The sequence below is a fragment of the Balaenoptera physalus genome (assembly GCF_965194825.1).
Source record: "Balaenoptera physalus genome assembly, chromosome: 13".
NCBI classification, from domain to species: domain Eukaryota; kingdom Metazoa; phylum Chordata; class Mammalia; order Artiodactyla; family Balaenopteridae; genus Balaenoptera; species Balaenoptera physalus.
Window position 1 is genome coordinate 26,494,092 of NC_138892.1, and position 22,267 is coordinate 26,516,358.

A 22,267-nucleotide genomic window follows, 5' to 3' on the forward strand; every position below is an offset into this window, starting at 1 on the left:
TGGGTGGTGTGCCTCTGCTTGGCTATGCTGCCCTTTTTGTTCATGTCTCTCTGGAGCTTTAGGGGGCACACATGAAATGTCATGGGGGACAGCCCTCTCTTGAAGCTTGAGCCATGTGTTTGAGCAGCACTGGTAATGACCGAGATGTGCCTGGCATCCCAGTGAGGAAGGTGAGCTCCCGGGGGTAATGGTGCTGGAGGCTTGGGTTGGAGCAGAGATGATTCAGTGTCAGGTTTTGACATCAGTCCAGGGCTTAAAGCTTTTCCTTGCCTTTGTTCCAGAACATTGAGATGACGGTGGAAATGTTTCTGCTGCAAGAAGGGAAACATCATTAGGAATGGCTTTTCACTAGAATGCTGGTGGTCAGCTTTTCATGTAAGGTAATAATAGACAAGTAATTCAGAGAGAACTAAAGGAGGTTAGCAGTCATTTTTAAAGACAGCATCTTTTCTGCCAAAACGGTAATTCAACTTCCTTTTTTTATTTTATTTTATTATTTAAAAAATTTTTTGGCCATGCTGTAAAGCATCTTACTTCCCCGACCAGGGATGGAACCCGCTCCCCCTGCAGTGGAAGCGCGGAGGCTTAGCCACTGGACCACCAGGGAAGTCCAGCTTCCTTATTTTTTAAAAATTGGGGGCTTCCCTGGTGGCGCAGTGGTTGAGAATCTGCCTGCCAATGCAGGGGACACGGGTTCGAGCCCTGGTCTGGGAAGATCCCACATGCCGCGGAGCAGCTGGGCCCGTGAGCCACAGTTACTGAGCCTGCGCGTCTGGAGCCTGTGCTCCGCAATAAGAGAGGCCGCGGCAGGGAGAGGCCCGTGCACCGCAATGAAGAGTGGCCCCCGCCTGCCACAACTAGAGAAAGCCCTCTCACAGAAACGAAGACCCAACACAGCCATAAATAAAAATAAATAAATAATAAATAAATAAATAAAAAATTGGAAAATACAACAGCATAATAAAAAGAATGACTCCTTATAATCCCACAGTGCAAAGTTAGCCATTGTTAACAATTTGGAGCTTGTTTTTCTTTTAGTTTTTTCATACAGGTACATTTTTTAAATGAAATTGGGATGATAAACAATAGCAAACCTTTACTGAAACCATTTTCTGTGCCAGGAAGTCTTTAAGTACTTCATGCGCATTATCTCATTTACTTCTCACGACTCTTCAAAGAATCATTATCTCCATTTTACAGAAGAAGAAACTGAAGCACAGAGAGGCTAAGTCATTTTTCCAAGGTCACACAGCTCATAAGAGTGGTGCCAAGATGGAAACCAAAGCAGTCTGTCTCCTGAGCCCAGGGTTTTGACTATCCTGTGGCACTGTCTCACAGTCAAGATAGCTTGGAGTACACCTTCATGGCATTTCGCAGTGTTAGCTCTGAGTTGTCTGGTTCTATCTCCTCGTTCTATAGATTAGGAAATGAAAGACCACACAGGTGATTAGATATACCCGAGGACGTATAGCTGGTCAATGTCAGTGCCAAAACTGGAGCACGTGTCCCACGATCCACATGCTGATTGACTCTGGGCGATCTGTGGACCTTTGTCCTCCTCCCTGGGCCCCAGCTCTGAAGCGGCTGCGTTGTACTGGTGACCTCCGTGCCGAGTCCAGATGAAATGGAGGACGGGGGACTCCCACAGCTTTCTTCCAGCACGTACCTGAAATCCCAGTTTGAATTCAGGGAAATGTGTGGGCATCTAGAGATACATGTTAGCTGGCTCTTAATTATCCTGCAGAACTAGGGCTGCAAAAGGCTGAAGCGTGCAGCCCAGCAATGGTTCCAGCTTTCCGCCCTCATCAGACATTTCTAACTGAGATTTGCCAACCAGCAGTAAGATTGATTGATTGAGCTTTAAACGCTGTTGCTTTCCTCCACCTGGACTCTCGGGGACATGCCAGGCATTGCTGTAACTTGAAAGTAAGCCAGAAGTCAGCCAGCCATCCGTGCGTAAACATTCCTGCGCACACGGCTGGCCCGGCCCAGCATCTGTGAGAGAACTGGGCCCTTACCCTGAGATGCTGGGGCTGGGTGGCCAGCTGCCATGGGCTTGAGGATTAAAGGAAGAGGAACAGGTGATGCGGTGATGCCTTCTTGCTGTGTTTGGTAAGGTAAGATTTAAGAGCCTCTGTATCTTCAGAGGTGTGGTGGACTTCTTAATAGGGGCTATCAAGCAGGTGGTGTTTGTTTTTTTTTTTTTTTTTTTTTTTTTAAACAACCTTATCTGATCTTATCAGAGCTCCAGGAGGGCAGGAGCCCTCCTTCTTATGACTCTCACAATGTGGAGCAAAAAAAGACTAGAGGAGTACATGATACATTAATCAAAACTAATGTATTCTGTTAGAAGTCAGGTTCGTGGTCACCTCTGGAGATGGGGGTGATGTTGTTATGACTGAAGGGGGCACAAGGGGAGCTTCTGTTCTTTTTTTTTTTTAAACTGGGTCCTGGTTACACTAGTTTCACAGTTTGTGAAGATTTGAGTTTTATTCTTTTTAGATGTGCTTTTTTCTGCATGTAAATGAAACTTCAATTAAAGTTTAAGTCTTTATTTTTATTTGTGTATCATGTTGCTCATTGATACTCAAAAAAATCTGTTTAGTTGAATTGGGTTGAAATGATGTAGAACTTACTACCTAGGTATTAAGAAAACATCTTTACCTGGAATTGTCAGGTCTATCTGGACTGAACTGCTATGGTCATTTTTTTATTCTCTTCAAATGTATCTTAAATGATTTCAGTGTAGATTCTCCTGGAATAAAGAATGATGTCGCTTTAGTTCAGCAAACATTTAATTGACAGCCTCCTGTGAATAAGGGACAATGCTAGCTCTACTAGCTGGGTGCAGTTGTGATACCACCTCTGCCCTGGAGGAGCAGATGAGCGATAAAAGGAGGGATAAAGTGCCACAAGAGCACCATGGGGGAATCACAGAAAGGACAGGCAGCTTTCTGGCGGGACTAGGAAAAGATTCATGGAAAAAGTAGCATTTGAAATGGATTGTAAAGAGTATGTTGGATTTTGGGACCTTCCAATGCAGGGGACGTGGGTTCGATCCCTGGTCGGGGAACTAAGATCCCACATGCCTTGGGGCAGCTAAGCCCGCGTGCCACAACTAGAGAGAAGCCCACGTGCCGCAACTAAGACCCGATGCAGCCATAAATAAATAGATAGATAGATAGATAGATAGTATGTTGGAGTTTGATAAACAGAAGTGGATGGATGGCTGGCATTGTGAATATCATGCATATGAACTTTAGGTTGCGTGGCTCACTTAAGATGACTGGCATCCATCAGGTGCAAGGTGAGGCCTGAAAGGTAAGCTGCGGACTTAACAGCGCCCAGGTTGTATTACATAATTTGGGAGGCACTAGGGAGCCAAAGAGATTTTCTGAGAAGAAGAGTAGCACAATCAGATTGGATATCTTCAGTGAAATCGAATTTCCAGCCTCGTGATTGTACCGTTACCGTTAATTACCCTGTCTGCCCCAGACAAACATTTCCTGGGCTTAGTGCATCCCTTGTGACTGTAATTTGAGCCCATTCCTGTTTGGGTCCACTGGTGAGCCATAGCTGCTTGGCTTCCATGAACTTCCTGTGGTCATCTCTCCAGGACTTGAAGATGATTATTATGTACCTTCTTTAGTCTCTACACCCGTCCTTCCCCCTTGACCAGGTGAAGTCACAATTCCTTTATTCCTTTTTCTAGTCTTATAGTGATTTGGCATTTATTTCCTTCCAGCCTTTCCTATGTGATGCTCTTCTGCCAGATAAAGTAACCAGGGTCTCTTATGGCAAAGCTGTGTGTGGGAAGAGAGGGGTCGAGAAATAACGCTAACAAACTTTTTTAAGTTGTGAAAGAGGCCTGACCCACCGACCTGGGATTGTATCCCACTGTACCATTGGGCTCCCCCCTTTCGGAAAAAGCCCTGGGTAGCCTTTTTCATATGGCAGAATGTTAATGCTCATTGTTGGAAATGGTCCACATTTGAGCCTGAGTCACTTTGGCAGTATGAGGTCTGTTATTATCTTAGCGATTTTTTACTATGTCAGCCTCTTCTCTCCTTAAAAAAAGCTAACTTGAGCTGAATATTGTCCTGTCTCCCATTGTTTCTGTCAAGACTCTATATCAAGGCATTTTGCTAATCAAAGGGTTGTTAACTTGACAAATAAGATGCTTCAGTTTATATCTTAAGTATTTTTGTTTAGAGATTGTGTTCAGACTCTATAAAGACCTGTTTTTAGTCCTCTGGGGACAAGAGTAGTAGAGTTTCCTGAGGTGGAAAAAGGACCAGTGTTAGGGTGACTTGGATTCAAATCCTAGCTCTTTAAGTCTCTGTTTCTACATGTTATATGGATGTAACACATTCTTTGCCTGCCATGGTGGTGAGGCTCAGACAGGGCAAAACCCTGTGGACATTCAGTGCCTGGCACGCAGACCACATTTGCCTTTCCCATTCATTCATTCATTCATTCATTTATTAATTAATTATTGTCAGCAACAATACCTCACTCAACAGTACCTCATGGAAATCCCTCCAAGTTTCCTAATATGGTTCTTTTTTTTTTTTGAATTTTATTTATTTATTTATTTTTAAAACAACAGCTCCTGTTTATTTTTTAATTTTAATTTTTTTTAATTTTTATTTATTTATTTTATTTATGGCTGTGTTGGGTCTTCGTTTCTGTGCGAGGACTTTCTCCAGTTGCGACAAGCGGGGGCCACTCTTCACCGCGGTGCGCGGGCCTCTCACTATCACTGCCTCTCTTGTTGCGGAGCACAGGCTCCAGACGCGCAGGCTCAGTAATTGTGGCTCACGGGTCTAGTTGCTCCGTGGCATGTGGGATCCTCCCAGACCAGGGCTCGGACCCGTGTCCCCTGCATTGGCAGGCAGATTCTCAACCACTGCGCCACCAGGGAAGCCCTTATTTATTTTTTTATACAGCAGGTTCTTATTTGTCAGCAATTTTATACACATCAGTGTATACATGTCAGTCCCAATCGCCCAATTCATCACACCACCATCCCCACCCGCCACCACTTTCCCCGCTTGGTGTCCATACGTTTGTCCTCTGCATCTGTGTCTCAATTTCTGCCCTGCAAACCAGTTCATCTGTACCATTTTTCTAGGTTCCACATATATGCGTTAATATACGATATTTGTTTTTCTCTTTCTGACTTAACTTCACTCTGTATGACAGTCTCTAGATCCATCCACGTCTCAACAAATGACCCAATTTCGTTCCTTTTTATGGCTGAGTAATATTCCCTTGTGTATATGTACCATGTCTTCTTTATCCATTCGTCTGTCGATGGACACTTAGGTTGCTTCCATGACCTGGCTATTGTAAATAGTGCTGCAGTGAACATTGGGGTGCATGCCTTTCCCTTTTGGAGCACAATGTAGCCACCCACTTTGCCAGGGTGCTCAATGATGCTTTGCAATTCCTTTTTTACAGGTGGCCCTTGAGTGAGAAAGCTATTTCACGTGGTCTTAATATTGTCACTGTTGTTGTTGTTTCTAACATCTTTATTGGAGTATAATTACTTTACGTGGTGTGTTAGTTTCTGCTGTACAACAAAGTGAATCAGCTATATGTGTACATATATCCCCATATCTCCTCCCTCTTGCATCTCCCTCCCACCTTCCCTATCTCACCCCTCTAGGTGGACACAAAGCACCGAGCTGATCTCCCTGTGCTATGCGGCTGCTTCCCACTAGCTATCGGTTTTACATTTGGTAGTGTATATATGTCACTGCTACTACAAAGTACCTACTGGGACTTTGCTTGCTTGCTTGCGTCCTTCCTTCCTTCCTTCCTTCCCTCCCTCTCTCCCTCCCTTCCTCCCTTTTTTTTTTTTTCCATTTTCCTGTTAAATGATTGAGTGCTGAATTGGGTGCATTTCCCACAATGGTGAAGTTCGCTGTGAATGGGGCATGGCAGGTATCCCAGTTACCTGGGCACTTTGGGAAACCAGAACAGACTTGATAACCTCATCTCATGATGTATTTTCTACCTTGGCAACCAAGAGTTACTATCTAATCAGGCAGAAAGTCAGATACCCTGGCAGAGGTGAATCTCATCGTTCGTATACATGGGTGCAGGAGGAGTTGGCTTGTTCTGCATTCAACTTGAGAGGATAGTAGGGAGTTTTTATCTTTCGAATACTTGCAGTTTGAAAATCTGGGGTGTAAAGTATGTCTGTTGTGTGTGCACAGACTCCATCACAGCGACTGTCTCTTCGACTTCCAGTCTCAAAGTGCTTATTCCCTGTCTCCTCCAGGTAGAACGTCATGACATGAATACACTAAGCCTTCCCCTGAACATCCGCCGAGGTGGGTCGGACACCAACCTCAACTTTGATGTACCAGATGGCATCCTGGACTTCCACAAGGTCAAACTCAGTGCGGACAGCCTGAAGCAGAAAATTCTAAAGGTCACAGAGCAGATAAGAATCGAGCAAACGTCCCGCGATGGGAATGTCGCAGAGTATCTGAAACTAGTCAACAGCGCAGACAAGCAGCAGGCTGGCCGCATCAAGCAGGTCTTTGAGAAGAAGAATCAGAAGTCGGCTCAATCCATTGCACAGCTGCAGAAGAAGTTAGAGCAGTATCACAGAAAGCTCCGGGAGCTCGAGCAGAATGGGACCCCCAGGAGCTCAAAGGACATTGCCAAGGACAACCTGAAGGACATCCAGCCCTCTCTGAAGGATGCCCAGGCCAAGGCTCGCACCGCTCCCCACAGCCTGGAGAGCGGTAAGTCGGGCCTGCCGGGGGTGTCCCTCACCCCACCCGTGTTCGTCTTCAGCAAGTCCAGAGAGTTCGCCAACTTGATCCGGAATAAGTTTGGCAGTGCCGACAACATCGCTCACCTAAGAAACTCCTTGGAGGAGTTCCGGCCCGAGGCCAGCGCCAGGGCCTACGGGGGCAGCGCCACCATCGTGAACAAGCCCAAGTACGGCAGCGACGACGAGTGCTCGAGCGGCACGTCAGGCTCCGCCGACAGCAACGGGAACCAGTCGTTCGGGGCCGGGGGCACTGGCACGCTGGACAGCCAGGGCAAGCTCACGGCCATCCTGGAGGAGCTCAGGGAGATCAAGGACACCCAGGCGCAGCTGGCCGAGGACATCGAGGCGCTGAAGGTGCAGTTCAAGAGGGAGTATGGCTTCATCTCTCAGACCCTGCAAGAGGAGACATACAGGTATTTCATGCTCTCCTCTTCACATTCTTTCAGGAGCACGAGTTACTACCTGCGGAGAGATTGCTCGAAAGTGATATGCTAGTGGTTGTATTTTCTGTAACTATGGATATAGGTCAAAAGGCATTTAGGAATTGATAGTTCTTTCCATACCTTGTGATTCTAAGTTTTGTAATTTGTGACTTGAAGTCTGACAGCTTAGAGAAAGACCTTATACATGTGGGTCAGTTAAAATATCACTGTATAGTCGATGACTGGTGTATATTGAGCTCCTGATTCAGTAGGCTGCTGTTATGAGGTCTCGGTACACTAATTCGTAGATCTGTATTTGATTTCCCTACGTAATAACTGTCAAGTAAAAAATGAATTCATTGTCCAGCTAGGTAGCTTTTATTTGGTACATAAATCTTGAAGTCTTTATATAGTGTATTTTTTTATGATATTGTATTTTGCTCAGTAAACTTTTCACCCTAAATGAAGAGCTTTCAAAAGGAATCTTAAGATTATAAGTATAATCAGTAATAAATTCAAATCTTGTGGATTATATTAGCTAATTTTTAAAGTCCAGTGTTGTGTAGGCTGGCTTTTAGGTGCCTCTAGCTTAAAAAGTGTGTATGCCTAAGTATGAGGTGATTTTCCACCATTTTCCCAATAAAAATATCCCCCCCACACAAGTTTTTTTGTCAAATAAATGTTAACTTCTAAAAATGTAGATTAAAAAGTGAATGCCTATTACATATGGTTAAGAAAGAGTTAAAATTTAAATTTAGTTTACACGTTGTTTGTTATGTGATATATGATTTTATATATGTGTTAATTTAGAGATGTGGCTTTTTTCAGCTCTCATATTTTATGAAATGATTTTTTAAAAACTTTCCACTTACATCTTTGACTTTGGATTCTTTGTCACATAAGAACTGTTTCTGCATCACAGTTTTTCCAGATAATATTGACTTTAATTCCATTCAGATAGTTTGGGATACAGCACCCTTTGGATCCCTTTATTTCAAGTCACAAATATCCATTAGGACAGCTTTGGCTCTCATTTGTTATATAACATGTTTGTGATCTCCATGGTTTGGTCACTCACTATATTACTTACTTTAAGAGATCTTTATTTTTTTGTTTTGTTTTTATTTTACATTGGAGTATAGTTGACTTACAATGTTGTGTTAGTTTCAGGTGTACAGCAAAGTGATTGAGTTATACATATATGTATTCTTTTTCAGCTTCTTTTCCCATATAGGTTATTGAGCATTGAGTAGAGTTCCCTATGCCATATAGTAGGTCCTTGTTGATTATCTATTTTATATATAGTAGTGTGTAGACGTTAATCCCAAACTCCTAATTTATCCCTCCCTGCCACCTTTCCCCTTTGGTAATGATCAGTTTGTTTTCTAAGTCTGTGAGTCTGTTTCTGTTTTATAAATAAGTTCATTTTTGTCATTTTTTTTTAGATTCCACATATAAGTGATATCATATGATATTTGTCTTTCTCTGTCTGACTTATTACTTCACTTAGTATGATAATCTCTAGGTCCATCCATGTTGCTGCAAATGTCATTATTTCATCCTTTTTTTAATGGCTGAGTAATATTCCTTTGTATATATGTACCATGTCTTCTTTATCCATTTATCTGTCAAGAGATTTTTAAAAGGCTTGCTTACAAAACACCAACATTGGGCACCTGTGAAGTCCTACCTGAGAAAAATCATTAAATCTGTATTAAAGTGTTTTTTTAAATGATTCTATCAGGTGACTATATAAGCGTCTAAAACTGGCGTTGATCGAAGTCATCCAGGCTAATGCATCTTCCTCAAATAGTGCTTCCTGTTTCCAAATAAATATTACACGGTTTCAAATATAATACAAAATTCCCCTTCTCTGAGGGGATTGGGGGGTGGGAATGGGAATCTTTGTGCTTCTGTTACTTTAGATTTGGGCTTTCAGAAGTGCCACCTGATAAGCCATCTTTAATTTTCAAGAAGCATGATTTTTTAATTGACACTTAAGTCCTAAGAGCTGAAACATGTATTCGGAATCACTGTGTGCACTGGGAAATAAGTGGAATTGGCTCCAGCATAGAAATCGGTCATTTCCTTACAACCTCTCTGGCGCAGGAGAGCTGTGTCCGTGAACCACTAGGCACTGTGGGGTCAGAAGAGGGAAAAGCACCAGGATGCCAGTGGGTCCTCGCCTTTAGCAGGATGACTGACAGCCCTGTCTCCTGACCAGCCCTGGTGAATGTGCCAATGATAAGGCCTGTCCTGTTGTCCCCACAGCCAGACAAGGTGTTGGTCTGACGTGGGTGGAAAAGCCAGGTTTGGTTTGCATGAACCCTCAGCGGTCGGACAGAGTTAAGACTGCAGAGACCAGTCCTTTCTGGAGCTAGAGTTCAGTGTTTTCCAAAAGCATGTTCCCCACAGCTTGACTTACTTTTTTGGAAGCACAGTCTGCCTGGGGATGAGAACAAGCCAAGGGGCACTGGTGACAGTGAGACACAAAGGATGTCATTTTCTAAGTGCTGTCAGAACACCTTTGAAATGTCACGTTCAGAATCACCTCCTCTCTTTGGAAAGGTACGAGCGACTGGAAGACCAGCTGCACGACCTCACGGACCTGCATCAGCACGAGACGGCCAACCTGAAGCAGGAGCTGGCCAGCATCGAGGAGAAGGTGGCCTACCAGGCCTACGAGCGGTCACGGGACATCCAGGTGCCTTTCATCTCCCCACCAGAGCTCATGTGGGCTCTTCCCAGCCTTTCATTCATTTAACAAACTAAGTGCATTACCCCCAAGCCCGAAAGGATTTCTGGCACGTGGAGCAAACATTTATTCTTCACCATATTAACCCCAGTAGCTCATGTTATAGACATTAAGCTATATTCTGTTTACTTTCTGCCTAAATTAGTTAGCAAATATTTATCATCTACCCCAAGCCTATCACTGATACTCTACTCTCCCCACCATCACCACAGTTTTTACAAATTTTAAAACATTAGACAAACCTTGCCTTCGACATGCTTGCCTAGGTGGAGGATCAGAAGTAACGCAACTGCCAATTGGCTCAAGACAGTGAGAACAAGGGCCAAATCACGTGACACAGACTCTGAAAGCCTCAGAAATTTAGGCGTGCAGTGCCCAGCAAGCTATGGACAAGTGGGGTGGGGGGGTCACTTAGTGGTCAGACACTGGACTTCAGTCCCAGCCATTTACCAGCTTCGTGGTCCTGAGCAAGCCTTAAGTCTATTTGCTCATCTCTAAAATAATAGCTTTCATATTTCTGGGAATTTCAAGCAGTTGAGTGCATACCATGTGCCAAGCACTATCAAAGCACTTTACGTGTCTCATTTCCCCATCTATCCCTCACAACAGCCTTTTGAGGTAGTTTTTGTTATTCTCTTAATTTCTCAGATGTGGAGACCAAGGCACAGAGAGGTTAAGTGACTTGACCAAGGTCTTGCAGATAATCCTTGAGTAATGAATGTGAATCAATGTCCTGGAGAAGGTGGGACTTGAAGAGGTGGGTGGGATCCTGATGGATGGAGGGAAGGGGTAACTGGATCAGTATAAACAAAGGCATGCTCCAGTATTAATGTGATACTAACGCTGTAGTGAAGCAACCCTAGGCTTCTTGAGCTCCTTTTTTTAGGGGTACTAGAGGGTCTCTTTTCCCCCCAGTTTTTATTCTGGTATCATTGACATATAATTGTATTAGTTTAAGGTGTACAATATAATATTTGATATGTGTACATGTTGCAAAATTATCACCACAATAAGTTTAGTTAACATTCATCACCTCACATAGTTATAAATTTGTTCTCTAATGATGAGAACTTTTAAGGCCTACTCCCTTAGCAAGTTTCAAATATACAATACAGTGTTGTTAACTATAGTGACCAAGCTGTACAGTACATCCCCTGGACTTATTCACCTTATCACTGGAAGTTTGTGCCTTTTGACCGACCCCTTTCACCCATTTTACCTCCCTTCCCCTTTTAGATTCTGCCAGATAAGTGAGATCATGCAGTAGTTGTCTCTGTCTGACTCATTTCACTTAGCAAAATACCCTTCAGGTCCATCCATGTTGCTGCAAATGGAACTATTTCTTTCTTTCTCATGGCTGCATAGTATGCCTGTGTGTGTCTGTGTGTGTGCGTATGTGTACCTCATTTTCTTTGTTCGTCCATCAGTGGACGCTTGGGTTGTTTCCATGTCTTGGCTATTGTCAATAATGCTGTAATAAATATGAGGGTGTGGATTTCTCTTCTAGATACTGTTTTCATTTCCTTCAGGTATATACACAGAAGTGGGATTGCTGTGTCATATTGTAGTTCAATTTTTTATTTTTTGAGGAACCTCTATAGTGTTTTCCATAATGGCTGCAGTGATCTACATTCCCATTGATCACCTTTTTAAAGAAAAAAACAAAAAAGTATACTCTTCCAGTCATGCTCAGCTTCAGTTTTACAAATTTTCTTTGTAGGCAGTGCTTATTTTCTCCAGCCCCACTTTACAAGGGGCTGGAACATAAGGAGAGATTTCTCCCACAGTGTGTAAGCCAAAGTTTTAGCTGCCCACGTTTTTTTCCACACTGTGTCTAGGGCTGAGCCTGTGCTAATCCCAGACGTCTACTTGGACAACTCTGGGAGCCACAGCATCAGACTTGTTTGCCTCTGAGGACCCTGGTGCAGAAGACACTTGGGGGATTTCTGCCCCTGCTCTGGGCTAGGAGACTTAACTTCACCGCTGACTGGTGTAAAAAATGGGAACCCATTTAAATGTGAAGTGTTGCCAGGTGAAGAGTGCAGTCTGTTTTATTAGAGCATTCTGTTTTAGAATATGTCTGGGATGCCACTAGCTGATGTCTAAATATATGGTTTTCTTATTTAGGGGATTGTTTGGGTTTATATTATTATTCCTTTTTTAAAGAAACATACTTTAGAGATGGAGGGGTAAGATAAAGGGAGGGACTAAACAAAGAGAGCTTAAAAATTTAGAAGAGTTCATTTCAACATTTTCTAGTTTCACCTTGTAGCTCAGAAGTGCAAAGAGGATGTCTGCGTGAGTGACTGGAGGGTCTTTCTTGTTAGGTTAGTTGGAATCCTGGCTCTGCCCCTTACCGTGAACCTGCACACGTCAGCGCTGTGCCTCAGTTTCCTCATCTATAAAATGGAAATATTAATGAGCTCTACCTCAAAAGGCTGTCAGGAGGATTAAATGGGATAAGACATGTAAAGTACTTAAATCTTTACCTGACACATAATAAGCGGACAAAAATAAATGCTGGCCAATTTTTGTATTTATTATGTATGAGTGGCCATATTTCTTGGGGCTTTTGGCAATTGGACCTGCTCAGCTTCCTCTTTATATCTTGTTTCTTTTGTTCTTATAGGCAGGGTTATACAAGATGATGGAGTAGTATAGATGAGGGTGACTGTTGGCCTATAGGGGTGCAAGGGTTTTGTTGTTGTTTTAAAACGCAAATGAGTTTTTGAACCCTGAATTCTCAATTAGAAGAGTTTAAAGATAATCCTGTCCTCTGTCCTTATCCCCAGTAAGTTAAATACTGGGCCCGAGGAAGTACTAAAGATCGTGGGGCTGAATATCTCTTAGTGGGTGCTGTGACCAAAATTCCTTACGATTCACTGCTTGATTTTCTTGGATTTTCCTTTTGGTAAAAAATTTGACAGAAGTTCTAAGGCAATTCTAGGATCAGTCTATTTGTATATGTAATTCATCTACCCAGTCACAGATGAATGAATTTGCCTAAAATGTTAATCTTTTATCCTGTTCTATCACCTTTTCCATGCCATGCCTAAAATAGGGGACACCATGGGCCTAAGTATTTGAAAAGAATGCATGATATTGGGGGCACTTGCCTGTCGTTGTAGAAAGCCAGCACTTTTTAGAATGTGAGATCTGAAGAAGTTGTACCTTTTTTGTTGGTAGCCTGTGTAATGAAAGTTCCTATAGTAACAGAGAACCCTTGGCCCATAGAGTATGTTCAGCAGAAGGAAAGTAAATCAGTTTTGGAGCCATTATGCTCGTATAAAACCTGAAAACATGACTGGATTTTAATTGAGCAAACATATATTGGTAAATGAGTTAGAAAATAGGCTCGTGAACTAAAAGGAGCTCCTTGTACCACCTCTACTTAGATCCTTTTCTCCCGAGAGGTGTAAGGTTTTTCTCTCTCAAGCCTCATATCCCATTACTGGCATCCAGTCTGGAGCATTCAGCCAGCACGTACCTCGTGCCGCGGATAACAGCGCGGTGCAGGTGTGGTCCCTTGGTTAGGGACGAGGGCCAGAGGGAGACTTGACATAGTCTGGTGGGTCCAGGAAGGCGTCCCTCAGGATGTGACCATCAGTGTGGGACCTGAAAGATGGAGGGGAATGGTGTGTGGGGAGGCAAACCTTTCGGGCACAGCACACTGCGTGTGCAAAGGCCCTGAACATGGTCCTTTTCAGAACTTCAAAAAGCCAGTATGGCCAGAACACAGTGAGGGGGGAGGGAGGGGGGAGGAGGCTTACCAGGTAAACAAGGCAGGAGACAGTGGCTGGGCCTGGACCACGTTAAAGATTTAAAAGGTTCTACAAGAAGGAGTGACATCAGATACGCGTCTTTCAAAGATCACTTGGGCTGCTGTGTGGAAAGTGGATTCATGAGATTGAAGACCAAGAGGGTGTGCAGAGAAATGAGTGGAAAGTTACTGCAGGTGGAGACCCTGATGACTTAGGTGGGGGGTTACTGTGGGAAGGGAGAGAGAAATGGACCAGTTAAGATAAATACCAGATGTTGCATCGGAGGGGCTGGGTGCTGGATTAGATGAGAGGGGTGTCAAGGCATGCCTCTCACGTTTCTCACATGACAACTTGGTGCATTAGGTGCTGTTTTCTGAGAAGAGGAATTGGAAGGGAAACAGTTGATGGCAGGAGCGGGGAAGGTGCAGACATGAATCCACAACCGGCCATGGTGCATTTGAGGTGCTTTTAAGAAGCTCAAATGGAGATGTCCAGGACGCATGTAGACACATGAGTCAATCTCAAGAGAGACAGCTGGGCTGGAGATACTTGGAGTCGTCCGTGTCTAGTAATCAAAGCCTTGGCAAGAATGAGATCTGGGGAGAAGGCGTAGCTTCAGATAGTGCCCTGGTAACGCAGCGTTCGAAGAGCAGCCATGAGAGCCCCACAGTCAGCCGGGCCCCATCCCTCTCTCCGTCCTCCACTGGTCTGTGACAGGTGCACGTGGAGTCTGGGCAGTGGAATAAGGACTAGCAGTTGGTGGGCCTTCCCTGGCGGTCCAGTGGTTAGGACGCTGCGCCTCCACTGCAGGGAGCCCCGAGTTCGATCCCTGGTCAGGGAACTGAGATCCCGCATGCCGTGTGGCACAGCCAAAAAGAAAAAAAACAAAAAAGGACTAGCAGTTGGAGATGTCACCTACCCCGTGACTGGAGTTAGTCGCCTGTCACAAAACGGAATCCCACCCCTCTTCTGGTTTGTCCCTGATGGTTCCACCAGATGCCAGTATTTTAGGCACTTTATTTTAAATACAGGTGGAGTCAAAAATACCTAACCGTAATTCCTCCTTCGTGGTATTTCACGGTTGTAGATACATGCGCGTCCTGTCTGTGAATAACAGGATAAAGTGAGCCTCGGGATTCTTGTCTTACTTCTCTGTCTGTCATCACCGTCATCATCGTCATCATCATCGTCAGCGCGAAGCTGCACAGGCAGCAGCGCCCTGAGCTGGGTGGCCCTCGTGCGCGTCCCAGCTCGCGCTCACGTGTTGCCGGTGATCTCAGCAGCATTTGATCCGCGCTCTCCCTCTTGCCCACAGGAAGCCTTGGAGTCCTGCCAGACTCGCATTTCTAAGTTGGAGCTCCACCAGCAGGAGCAGCAAGCCCTGCAGTCAGACACCGTGAACGCCAAGGTCCTCCTGGGGAAATGCATCAACGTGGTCCTGGCCTTCATGACTGTCATCTTGGTGTGTGTGTCCACCATCGCCAAGTTCATCTCGCCCATGATGAAGAGCCGCTTCCACATTCTCGGCACCTTCTTCGCTGTGACTCTCCTGGCAATATTCTGTAAAAACTGGGACCATATCCTGTGTGCCATAGAAAGGATAATAATACCAAGATGAAGCGCTGGTTCCTGTCCTCACATTGTTTCAAGTTTTTATTTTGGAGAAAACTCTGTGCATACTCCCAGATTTTAAAATGAACGTTTGTGCCGACGGAAGATTACAAGGGCCGGGGCTGTGCGTTGTAAATAACTACAGTTCTCTTCACTCGGTAGCACTTGCCAGCTCGGTCCCTGTACGTGGTTACCATGAATCTGTTTCCATGCTCTCACCACGTTGCTCACTGCCTTAATCAGACCAGGTTTCCTGCCCACCTGCCCAGTCCAGCATGGTCAGCCTCTGGTTGTTGAGCACTTGGTGTAATTAGTGACCCAGAAGGGATTTTCAATCTGTCTCTCTTAAGTCTCTGTCAAAATTGAGCCGCACTCTTGCTGGCGGTTGTGTTTTCCCCGAGTCCTATAAGCAGCGAGGATGTGGCGTGACTTGGGGAGGGGAAGAAGCATAGGCGTTGCCCACGTGAGCACGTGTGGCCTGTGGAAGCACAGTAAATCCCGTGTAATCCGTCCCACTGTTCACTGATGACCATAGGTCCCGTGTGTGCCCAGTGTCCACAGTGGTCAACTGTTTGTGACTCTCTATCACTTAGAAATCTTATAACACACCTGTTGATCCATCAAAAGTCTAACTTAAGTGTTCGGTTTCTCTTTAAACGGTAAGACATGAAGATTTATGAATGGGCCTTACCTTCTTACACCCAGGGAGCCGCATTCCTGATCTCACATTCACTGGGTGTCTTATGCACCGCCTTCAAGGCATGTAGAGATGCTTCCAAGTACCTCTTCAAACTGTGGCTTTAACATTAAATTGGTGTCTGACAAGCACTACACCGGAGGTTTGTGTTTTGGCACATCTTCATTGTGATACGCCCCTCTGCGGATGTGATTCACTTTCTGTGATTCACTTTATTCGGTCTTTGAGGGATAGCAAAGCTTACTCAGTAAATGAAAAAGGATGCTCATGTTGCAGTTGTAGCTTATGAAGCTAAAGTGCCCTGAGGTAGGTACACTGGAAAAGGGGAAGAAAATATGATGCGTGGTCTAACTGGGTGACAGCTAGATGAGTGGGTGCAGCTCACCTGGATGAAGATTGAGAGAGGGTCCTCGTCAGACCTTGAAAGACCAGCAAGAATAAATTAGATCCAGTGTCTGAGCCAAGGTTGCCATCTCTCTCTTAGGATAAGTTCTGAGGTAATACATGGAGTGGCCACACTTCCACTCCACGGAAAGTCAACATCTTTGGTCTGTTTGGGGGATGCCATTCACTGTCTTGAGCCCAGATAATATTTTCCTTTAAATCTGTTTCTCTGCATATATAACAAAAAGGAAGCCCTAGAAGAATTTAATGGAAACTGTTGTTCAGCCCCTTCTCACACCAGCTGTTTTGTTATCTGAAGGCGTAAAGAAGCATGTTAGTGTACATTTTCTTCCAGAAAACATCAAATCACCCGGATTTAAATTTTAAGTGTAATATTTTGCAAATAGCTGCTCTTAGGGAAATCTCCTGAAAAAAAATGTGACATAAGCCATGGTTTGAGGGAACGGGATAGTCAGGCGTTTGGTACAAGTCCAGTGTGGGTGAGGCTCATACAACTTAAGCTTGCTTTTTTTTTTTAAGTTTACAATTCAGTGGTTTTAATTAATTCACATTAGGCAACTATCATTACTATCTAATTCCAGACTTGAGCTTTTTTAAAACAATAAACATCATTTCACGAAATCTTTGGCTTAAAGTATCTTGCATTCAGGGAAGAGGGAGTTACAATCCCACCCCATCTCACGGCTGTGTCCCCTTTCACTGCCAGGCTCTCCCCTGGTCTCCCAAGTTGGCTGTAAATGCACTGTGGTCCATCCACTCCAGGGGACAGAAACAGGTTGCAGATCCAGGAAAGGGAGAGAGGAGCAATGTTGTGCCGCTTTTTCCTTTTCCGTTTTCATGGCCGGCGTTCCCTGTTGTCTGTGGGCGTCAGTCTCCATGTGGGCTGAGGGCCGGGTGTAACTTAGGCCCTTGAATCAAGATGGCTCCCGGATGGGCTCCTCTTGATTTCTGTGCACATTTCTGAGGCACTTTGGAGATGCCAGGGGGTAGGGTGGGTGTAGATGCCGCTGGGAGTTGAGAGAGAAAGAGTGAGATCCCTGGCCCTTCCCTCCAGGTAGGCATGGGCCTCCTCACGCCCCAACACTCCGCTGCGTCGCTCGGCCAGACCTGTGGTCAGTGTGTCTCCTCCCCGGGGAGAGAGATGGAGAAGAAAACAGAAAGCAACACAATTCACTCCCTCCAGGCTGGAGCTGTTAACAGAAGCTGCTTGAAACTGACTCTCTGCTGAAATACTGTAGGGTCTAAATCATCCCGCCTGATCATGAATTTTGTTTTTTTTAAAGAATTCATATTTCTGGTGATTCTCATTAGATTTCAGAAACCTTGTTTTCACTTGGATATGCTCAACCTACACAGCATATTTATTTTAGAGTCTCATGGAAAGTTCATGAAGCTTTTTAATAAGACAGTATCCTCCAAGGAGACTTTCACTCTCCGCGGTTTATTATTTTCTTCTTAAAGAATAAACTTTCCCACTGCTGCTGCTTTTCACTCTAAGGAGATTAAATAAAATGTTATAAATATACAATGAAAATAGTGCTCTAGCTGTGACATACCCTGGAGTTGGATATTCAATATACATTTAACGAATCCTCTTCCCCGCCTTTCGTTGGCGGTCAGCATCATGTGCATACCTAGAGATGAAAGCCAGCGGTGGGGTGGGTAAGCTCCGGCTCCCTCAGTGAACTTAGTGGTTGAAGATGCTGGACATTGGGTTCTAGCACTGGACTGTTCGGTGCATGTTATTTTCATGATCACCAGGATAATGATAGTTTGCTGAGGACAAAACAAAAACCTAAGAATACTCTTGTGGGTTTTGAATTGGTTATTCCAGCTTATACCGTGAGTATGATTGAGTCGGAACAAAACATTCCCCCCACTCATTCCCCCCCCACCAAAAAAAATTTAAACCCTTAATGTAGCAGTAAATAAAAGTATTCCATCGCTGATACTTTTTTTAATAGATCTTTATTGGAGTATAATTGCTTCACAATACTGTATTAGTTTCTGTTGCACAACAAAGCAAATCAGCCATATGCATACACATGTCCCCATGTCCCCTCCCTCTTGAGCCTCCCTCCCGTCCTCCTAAACCCACCCCTCTAGGTCATCACAGAGCACCGAGCCGATCTCCCTGTGCTATGCTGCTGTTTCCCACCAGCCAACTATTTTGCATTCAGTAGTGTATATATGTCGATGCTACTCTCACTTTGCCCCAGCTTCGCCCTCCCACCCCATGTCATCAAGTCTATTCTCTATGTCTACCTCTTTATTCCTGCCCTGCAACTAGGTTCATCCGTACCATCTTTTTTTTTTTTTAGATTCCATATATATGTGTTAGCATACAGTATTTGTTTTTCTCTTTCTGACTTACTTCACTCTGTATGACAGACTCTAGGTCCATCCACCTCACTACAAATAACTCAATTTCGTTTCTTTTTATGGCTGAGTAATAATCCATTGTATATATGTGCCACATCTTCTTTATCCATTCATCTGTTGATGGACACTTAGGTTGCTTCCGTGTCCTGGCTATTGTAAATAGTGCTGCGGTGAACATTGTGGTACATGTCTCTTTTTGAATTATGGTTTTCTCAGGGTATATGCCTAGTAGTGGGATTGCTGGGTCATATGGTAGTTCTATTTTTAGTTTTTTAAGGAACCTCCATACTGTTCTCCATAGTGGCTGTATCAATTTACATTCCCACCAACTGTGCAGGAGGGTTCCCTTTTCACCACACCCTTTCTAGCATTTATTGTTTCTAGATTTTTTGATAATGGCCATTCTGATTGGTGTGAGGTGATACCACATTGTAGTTTTGATTTGCCTTTCTCTAATAATTAGTGATGTTAAGCATCTTTTCATGTGCTTCTTGACCATCTATATGTCTTCCTTGGTGAACAGTCTATTTAGGTCTTCCACCCATTTTTTAACTGGATTGTTTGTTTTTTTGATATTGAGCTCCATGAGCTGTTTGTATATTCTGGCGATTAATCCTTTGTCTGTTGTTTCATTTGCAAATATTTTCTCCCATTCTGAGGATTGTCTTTTTGTCTTGTTTATGGTTTCCTTTGCTGTGCAAAAGCTTTTAAGTCCCATTTGTTTATTTTTGTTTTTATTTCCGTTACTCTAGGAGGTGGGTCAAAAAAGATCTTGCTGTGGTTTATGTCAAAGAGTGTTTTTCCTATGTTTTCCTCTAAGAGTTTGATAGTGTCTGGTCTTACATTTAAGTCTTTAATCCATTTGGAGTTTATTTTTGTGTATGGTGTCAGGGAGTGTTCTAATTTCATTCTTTTACGTGTAGCTGTCCAGTTTTCCCAGCCCCACTTATTGAAGAGGCTGTCTTCTCTCCATTGTATGTTCTTGCCTCCTTTGTCATAAATTAGGTGCCCATATATGCGTGGGTTTATCTCTGGGCATTCTGTCCTGTACCATTGATCTATATTTCTGTTTTTGTGCCAGTACCATACTCTCTTGATTACTGTGGCTTTGTGGCATAGTTTGAAGTCAGGGAGCCTGATTCCTCCAACTCCGTTTTTCTTTCTCAAGATTGCTTTGGCTATTCAGAGTCTCTTGTGTTTCCATATGAATTGTAAAATTATTTGTTTTAATTCTGTGAAGAATGCCACTGGTAGTTTGATAGGGATTGCATTGAATCTGTAGATTGCTTTGGGTAGTATAGTTATTTTCACAGTATTGATTCTTCCCATCCAAGAACATGGTATATTTCTCCATCTGTTTATGTCATCTTTGATTTCTTTCATCAGTGTTTTATAGTTTTCTGAGTACAATCTTTCATCTCCTTAGGCAGGTTTATTCCTAGGTATTTTATTCTTTTTGTTGCAGTGGCAAATGGGATTGTTTCCTTAATTTCTCTTTCTGATTGTTTGTTGTAGGTGTATAGGAATGCCAGAGATTTCTATGCATTAACTTTGTATCCTGCAGCCTTACCAAATTCATTGATTTGTTCTAGCAGTTTTCTGGTGGCATCTTTAGGATTTTCTATGTATAGTATCATGTCATCGGCAAACAGTGACAGTTTTACTTCTTTTCCAATTTGTATTCCTTTTATTTCTTTTTCTTCTCTGATTGCTGTGTCTAGGACTTCCAAAACTATGTTGAATAAGAGTGGCAAGAGTGGACATCCTTGTCTTGTTCCTGATCTTAGTGGAAATGCTTTCAGTTTTTCATCATTGAGTATGATGCTTGCTGTGGGTTTGTCATATATGGCCTTTATTATGTTGAGGTAGGTTCCCTCTGTGCCCGTTTTCTGGAAAATTTTTATCATAAATGGATGTTGAATTTTGTCAAAAGCTTTTTCTGCATGTATTCAGATGATCATATGGTTTTTATTCCTTAATTTTTTAATGTGGTGTATCACATTGATTGATTTACATATATTGAAGAATCCTTGCATCCCTGGGATAAATCCCACTTGATCATGGTGTATGATCCTTTTAATGTGTTGCTGGATTCTGTTTGCTAGTATTTTGTTCAGGATTTTTGCATCTATGTTCATCAGTGATATTGGTCTATAATATTATTTTTTTGTGATATCTTTTTCTGGCTTTGGTATCAGGGTGATGGTGGCTTTGTAGAATGAATAAGGGAGCGTTTCTCCCTCTGCAATTTTTTTGAAGAGTTTGAGAAGGATCGGTGTTAGCTCTTCTCTAAATGTTTGATAAATTCACCTGTGAAGCCATCTAGTCCTGGACTTTTGTCTGTTGGAAGATTTTTAGTTATGGTTTCAATTTCATTACTTGCGATAGGTCTGTCTATATTTTCTAACTCTTCCTGGTTCAGTCTTGGGAAATTGTATCCTTCCAAGAATTTGTCCATTTCTTCCAGGTTGTCCATTTTATTGGCATATAGTTGTTTCTAGTAGTCTCATAATCCTTTGTATTTCTGCAGTGTCAGTTGTGATTTCTCCTTTTTCATTTCTAATTTTATTAATTTGTGTCCCCTCCCTTTTTATTCTTGATGAGTCTGGCTAAGGGTTTATCAATTTTGTTTATCTTCCCAAAGAACCAGCTTTTAGTTTTATTGATCTTTGCTATTGTTCTCTTCGTTTCTATTTCATTTATTTCTGGTCTGATCTTTATGATTTCTTTCCTTCTACTGACTTTGGGTTTTCTTTGTTCTTCTTTCTCTAGTTGTTTTTAAGTGTAGGGCTAGATTGTTTATTTGAGATTTTTCTTGTTTCTTGAGGTGAGATTCAATTGCTATAAACTTCCCTCTTAGAACTACTTCTGCTGCGTCCCATAGGTTTTGGGTTGTCGTGTTTCCGCTGTCATTTGTTTCTATGTATTTTTTAAATTTTTTCTGTGATTTCTTCAGTGATCTCTTGGTTATTTTGTAGTGCACTGTTTAGCCTCCATGTATTTGTGTTTTTTACAGTTTTTTTTCCTGTAATTGATTTCCAGTCTCATAGCATTGTGGTCAGAAAAGATGCTTGATACGATTTCAGTTTTCTTAAATTTTCCGATGCTTGATTTGTGACCTAAGGTGTGATCTACCCTGGAGAATGTTCCTTGTGCACTTGAGAAGAAAGTGTATTCTGCCACTTTTAGGTGGAATTTTCTATAAATATCAGTTAGATCTATCTGGTCTATTGTGTCATTTAAAGCTTGTATTTCCTTATTTATTTTCTGTTTGGATGATCTGTCCATGGTTGTAAGTGGGGTGTTCAAGTTTCCTACTATTACTGTGTTACTGTAGATTTCTCCTTTCATGGTTGTTAGCATTTGCCTTATGGATTGAGGTGCTCCTATGCTGGGTGTATAAACATTTATAATTGTTATATCTTCTTCTTGGATTGATCC

At 43.1% G+C, this 22,267-nt stretch overlaps 1 protein-coding gene across 8 annotated transcripts in view; it reads left to right on the forward strand.

The window, feature by feature from the left end:
* The window catches only part of TMCC3 (transmembrane and coiled-coil domain family 3), a 310,722-nt gene that overhangs the window by 259,741 nt on the left and 28,714 nt on the right, over positions 1 to 22,267 (forward strand). For 5 of the 8 annotated variants that reach the window (XM_082419009.1, XM_082419010.1, XM_082419007.1 and 2 more), the window contains 3 exons: positions 6,290 to 7,206; positions 9,784 to 9,919; positions 15,047 to 17,065. In XM_082419009.1, coding sequence (XP_082275135.1) covers positions 6,290 to 7,206; positions 9,784 to 9,919; positions 15,047 to 15,349 — 1,356 coding nt within the window. In that variant the 3' untranslated portion in view covers positions 15,350 to 17,065. Of the gene's footprint in view, positions 1 to 6,289; positions 7,207 to 9,783; positions 9,920 to 15,046; positions 17,066 to 22,267 lie in introns of those variants that run through there. The other 3 variants (XM_082419012.1, XM_082419011.1, XM_082419013.1) reach the window with 2 other exon arrangements.